A 6,424-nucleotide genomic window follows, 5' to 3' on the forward strand; every position below is an offset into this window, starting at 1 on the left:
GCAAAAATAAAAACTAACGTTTATCAACACGTATTCAAATTGTTAACAAATGTATACACGTGAAACAAAGTTGTTATCATGATCTATGTTAATCTTATTCTTCATTCAACAAGGTAACCAATCATTCTAAAACAAACAAGGTAAAACCTGAAATGTACAAGCAAATGTTAAATATATGTAAAGAAACAACCATAAAGCAAAAAAATTTTCCTACCATGTCAGCAGGTCGGTCAGCAAAACCTCCTGTTTCTTCATCTTGACAAGCCAAGATAAATTTTACAAGTTTTTCCTGTAAACATAAAACAATTTAAACAATCATATATCATTCACAAATCAAAGTTTGTAAAATTCTTAGTGTATTCTGTACTTAATGCAAAATTTGAAACACATTATTTTGGTAATAAAGCCAGTTTAGGTTAGAAATACAATAAAAAAGCTTTAGTTCAGATCTATACACTGTCACCTATTGCTGGGATAAACAATAATTTGAGGTTGAGTTTTTGTTTTTTCTTTCTTGGTTGTTAAAAGTTACTGTGTAATCCACATACTCAAAAATTACATTTAAAAAACCGAAAAATTACTTTAGTGAGGAATTATTTCCCTTCTCACTTGTAATAAAGTGGGAGATATCTACAAAGCACTTAAAATGTGTAGCATATGTCCAGAAAATACTTATAATTCTGTACTTTTTTGTTTAGAAAATACCTAGTGCATGTAAGCACTTGTCTTTAAAGTATTTAAAATGTGTAACACATGTCCATGAATCAAGACATTTCACTTCCTCAGTAAAGTATCCTCCTTTCACCAACTGTTAAATCTTTGCTGAAGAAGTGAAACATTTTGATTTATGATCCAATTTAATTATCTGAAGTTCAACTGAAGGAAATGTTGTTTAAGTTTACAATATACAAGGATTGTCCGAAAAGTTTGTGACATGACCTAAAAAAAACTGGAACCTTTTTATGAGTAAACATATGACTCAACAAACTTATTTAGTGTGTTCAGATTTTTTAAAGAAAGAAGTGAGCAGTGTTAAACATTTTGGAAAAGATCAATCTTCATGCTGTTATATTTTGTTAAAAAGAAATTGACACCGCAAGTAATCCACCAGGACATAGAAACAACATCATTAGGAAAGGGTGTTCCAGTATATTCAAAAGTGGTGTGCCGAATTTAAGCACAATGGACAATCATGTGAAGAATATTTGGGGTCAGGTCGGCTGTCGATATTGACTACAACAGAAATTGTAGATAAACTTTACGATTTGGTTTACAAAGTGGGAACCAGTAAAAGTACTGTAGCAAGCATTTTGAGTGCCAGATGGATTCCAAATATATTGTTACCTAAGCAGAAATGGATCCAAGTTGTTGAAAGCCAATGCTTACTACAAGCGTTTCAATAGATTCATAAATATGGACGAAACATAGGTTCACCACTTAGATCCAGACACAAAAATGCAAAGTTTGCAATGAAAACACCCAAGTTCACCACCCCAAAGATGTTAAAGTCACAGTCCTCTGCTTGGAAGGTCACGGAATCACTTTTTCGGGGATGCCAAAGGCATTTTTTTTACTGAATGATTATTTGGAAAGGAGTCAAACCATTACAGGAAATTACTATGTATCCTTAATCAACAACTCGCATCAAGAAATCAAAGAAAAGAGAAAAGAGGATTACTCAAAAAAGGTGTGCTCTTCCATCAAGGAAATGCCCCAAGCTCACAAATCACATATTGCTTTGAATGCTATCCATGATGCAGGATTCAAATTACACAATCACCTCCCTTACTCACCAGATTTAGCTTCAAGTTGCTTTTTTCTCTTCCCTAACTTTAAAATCTTTCTGAAAGGTCAAAGATTTCAGAGTGATAATGAACTTGTACATATCATCCAGTTATGAACTGAAGACCAAGTAGAAGAGTTCTTTCAGAAGGGTATAAAGGTCTTAGGGCACTGCTAGCTCAAGTGTATAGACTCAGGAGATTATGTTGAAAAATAAATCATAGTTGAACTAACATCTCATTTTATGGGTGAGGCCATAAACTTTTTGGATACCACTCATATTTATAATTTCTAGTTTTATCTACAAAACACCCAAAATGTGTAGCTTGTCTACAAAATGTTTAGTTTCAATCAAGACAAACTGTGCAAGACATATTTATTAAACACGAAATATGTGGCTCACATCTAAAACGATATAAGCATTTCCAACTACAGATATAAATGTTTTAATATGCTATTATTGTCTTAGTTTGACATTTCAACTCACCTTGTCTATCCAGTGTAGTCTCCCCAGAATTTTTAATGAAGACAAAACCCACCATGAATAACACACATCAGGTAACTTTTCTGGACGTCCTGGAAGAAAATATTTGGTTTTAATATTTGATGAATCTTTTAGTAAAATCTCTCACTACTTAATCTCATTAAGTGCTTAGAAAAAAGATATGAACAAGCATGAAAACAATGCCTAAAAATCTCATTCAGGAAACTTGAAAAACATACCAAGAGAATCCAACTAACCTGAAGATTTTCAAAAAGTAAACCTTCTTTCTTCAAGAATAAACTGAATGCAAGGTTACTGGGTACTTTTAATTATAGAAAATTGATTAGTTCATTATATTTACTGGTCCAAGCTAAAATTACTTATTCTCATTACAGAGCATAAAGAGACAGGAATCTTACCAAAAGTATGCATATTTGTGTGTAGTTCACAATTTAATAAAAGTTACTATACTATGGGGCATTTGAACATTCAAATAAAGTATTAGATTATTTTACTAAAAACAACACTTTAATGGACATACAAATAAGCCTAATTAATTAACTCTCAAGTTACCAACTTGTTTACAGACTGTTCATAACATGCACCACATTGAGTAATTTCATGTTTGCCAGTCAAACTACTCAGTTAAAGAACTGATCAACATTAGTAGATGAAACCTCAGCAGAAATTAGTGCGATTAATTGCACTATTGACAGAATACTTAATTTCTTTTCACAACTCATATACTATTAGGGGTCCTGTAATCAACAAATCACAAGCAATTTGGTGCATAAATAATTGATAAAAAATGTGATAACAAAGAACAATAAAAAAAACTACATTGGGAGCTTGGGGGGGGGGGAGTGTGAAGAGAAAATTCACATGAGCCACATGCCCTTAGAACACATAACTAGTCAGCTGATGTAAATTTTTAAAAAGGCTTATCAAATAATTATCATAGTATTATTTCTTTACAAATGTATGCTTGATCTGAATATTCATAATCATGCCTAGATTATCAACTGGCAAAAAATGCCAGTGCACCATGGTGGTCACTTGTTTTTTTTTTTTTTTTTACCAACTAGCTTCTGCTAATTTCAAGTCCTGAATATTCCTTCTTCAGAGTTTCAGAAACCTCTATTAAAACCAACATAAAAAAATGATTACACAATTTACATCACTATAATATTTCCAAGTGAAAATGCAACAAGAGAGCAAACAGAACAAGTCCCACCAATTACTAATAAATTAATAATTACCATTTAGTCCACCAGATGGCAGCTGTCTCTCACACAACCACCATCCTAACAGGTCAGCATTTACATAATGTAGGTTTCCTGTGATGGCTAATGTTCCTAAGCAGCAGTAAATCTACAAATTAGAGAAGACATTTAAAAACATTTTGCAAATTCTAATTTTAAGAGTTCTATCCAAGCTTTTCTCAAATAAAAAGATTCACTTCCTGGAGAATAATATATTTTATATATATTAAAATATTGTATTTCTGGGGCAAACAAAAGATTTGAAAAATATACAAAGGATTTGAACTGAAATACTTGTAATTCAAATCCCAATTACTCAATGCAACTGAGACAACAATAAAAAAAAAAGTAATATAAATCTCAATTTATGAATCTTATGTTTACCAACCTAAATGTTAAGAAGCCAAACTTGCACTCAATATAACATAATACTTTGGGACAACATGGGATCTATTGGTCAAACTTGGCTGTTTCATCCTCAAAACTAAATTAAAATGTTTAAAAAAAAATTTAAACCAAGCCCTTTTCATTCATATACTTAAAACTTTTTCTTAAACTCACTTAAATTTACTGCCTGTACAACACCTGAAGGCAACCAATTCCAAAGGCCAATCATCCTGTTAGAAAAAAAAGTTGAAGATAACTCCTACCTTCCTAAAATGTATATTTGTGTCCCCTTAGTTCTACTATTCTCATTGTTAAATATAAAAAAAATGATACATGAACACTATCAATTCCCTTTACAATCTTAAACACCTCAATCAAATCCCCCCCTAACTCTTCTTTTTTTTTCAAGAGAAAACAATTTAAGAGATTTCAGCCTCTTGTCGTATGACAACCCCTCCATTCCAGGCATCATTCTAGTAACCCTTTTCTAAACTCTTTCCAACAACTCAATGTCCTTCCTAAGGTAAGGAGCCTAAGACTAACACAATATTCCAACTGTGGCTTATACAAAGAAGGCATGGAAAGCAATCAGCTTTATATATTTTATGTACAATATTTATTTACTTAGTTATTACTATGACAATGTGTTTTGGTACTTGTTTAATATTTTTTCTATTATGGGCAAATTACATCTCACAAGAATGTATCCCCTATTTATACTATTATTTCAATGGGAAAATAAATTTCTATTTACATCGTTTCACCTAAAGTCTTTTTTTGTTAGGAACACATCCTTGATGGAAATAGAGGATCAAATAACATTTCAGATATAGGAGCTTTTAATGACTTTCAAGTACAGCAAACCTACCATATTTTATGTGGTAGTCACAAATGGTCAAGATGCATGTCCACTTAGTTATTTTAAGATGTTTCTCAAGGATAATGTTAGGAAAGATTTATTTTGTGATCTTGTATCTGCTTTCTCTGGTAACATGATCATATTTAGGCTTAGAAATGTCTAGAGATTAATCTCTCCCTACTTTCTCTTGGTGTAGTCAACAAGTGTGTACACCTGTGCTGTGAGATAGATGATGTTATTGTTTTGTGTATATGATGTACAATCTTTCAGTCTTCATTCACAATTCCTCTTGGTAAGACCTCTCAGTAACAAGAAAGAAGTGATGTCCAGTGTCTTTATGCTTGTCTTTTAAGTGAATAAAGATTAGTTTTCATTTTGTTTTACATTGTGTTCAGCTTCTTTTCTTCACCTCAGACAAGTTCTGGCTGTTCCTCCTGTTACTTGTGGTTACTACTTGAAAGTTAAGTCAGTAAACCTGAGAATAATGCAATAGTATGAAGTAATTTGTATTTCTACATTATTAATTTCTACCTTTACCTTACTAGCTTTCTGAAGGAAAACAAAAACACTGTTTACAAAACAAGTCAATATTAATGAAGAAAGAGTTAATAAACCTACCTGTCCAGCATGGGTCTCAGATCCAGGTTTACATCCAAACCCACCATCAAAGTTCATACATGACAAGATAAACTCCACAGCCTTATCAACATTGATAGCATCAATCCTACCCTGGTGGAAACAAAACTGTCATATAGTAATAACTGATTATCATGGAACCAAACCTGAGACAGGTGAATGTATTCTATAAAATAAAATAATTTCTTATTTGAAAGTCTAAGTTATTGTGTAGATTTGTATAACAATCTCGACCTATTTATACATGGTGTTATATAAAAGTAAAGCATACCACACATTGATAACTATTTTATTTCAACCAAAGTTTTAAAGTAATGTTTGTTTATCTGTTGTTTTTTTTTTATTACTACATGATAAAAGTAATGTTATTTGGTTACATAGTATCTATTTGTTAAAAGTACTATGATAAAAGAAATGTTATTTGGTTACATTGTAACTGTTATTGCTACATGATAAAAGTAATGTTACTTGGTTACATGGTAACTATTTGTTACTGTTCTACATGATAAAAGTAATGTTATTTGGTTGCATAGTATCTATTTGTTAAAAGTACATGATAAAAGAAATGTTATTTGGTTACATTGTAACTGTTATTGCTACATGATAAAAGTAATGTTACTTGGTTACATGGTAACTATTTGTTACTGCTACATGATAAAAGTAATGTTATTTGGTTACATGGTAACTGTTTGTTATTGCTACATGATAAAAGTGTTGTCAATAAGGGTAGGTTTGAGCATGCTTTTCTTATCAAGGGTGTATGACTAATACTGGATATGTAAGCCTAAAGAACATGACAAAATAAAAAAGTAAAAAATAATAGCCATTTCAGCATGTTTGGTTCCGAAACTAGCATTCACATCATGATCATATCTAAAGATAACCCAAAGGTATTGTTTAGGGCAAAGGCGATTTTACATTTTTCTGACAGTACTAAAACTTATGATAAAAAATTATAGGCTTACAATCTCAAAGAATATTTGAAGAATAGATTACAAGCATTCATTTACATTT

The 6,424-nt window shown here is 31.4% G+C and overlaps 1 protein-coding gene across 2 annotated transcripts in view; it reads right to left on the reverse strand.

The window, feature by feature from the left end:
- The window catches only part of LOC106464533 (geranylgeranyl transferase type-2 subunit beta-like), a 24,617-nt gene that overhangs the window by 4,710 nt on the left and 13,483 nt on the right, over positions 1-6,424 (reverse strand). For both annotated transcript variants that reach the window (XM_013924677.2, XM_022392266.1), the window contains exons 6-9: positions 5,393-5,503; positions 3,526-3,637; positions 2,270-2,358; positions 215-289 (exon numbers count right to left, since the gene is read on the reverse strand). In XM_013924677.2, coding sequence (XP_013780131.1) covers positions 215-289; positions 2,270-2,358; positions 3,526-3,637; positions 5,393-5,503 — 387 coding nt within the window. The remainder of the gene's footprint in view (positions 1-214; positions 290-2,269; positions 2,359-3,525; positions 3,638-5,392; positions 5,504-6,424) is intronic.

This window comes from Limulus polyphemus, unplaced genomic scaffold, assembly GCF_000517525.1.
Source record: "Limulus polyphemus unplaced genomic scaffold, Limulus_polyphemus-2.1.2 Scaffold1678, whole genome shotgun sequence".
Lineage (NCBI taxonomy): Eukaryota > Metazoa > Arthropoda > Merostomata > Xiphosura > Limulidae > Limulus > Limulus polyphemus.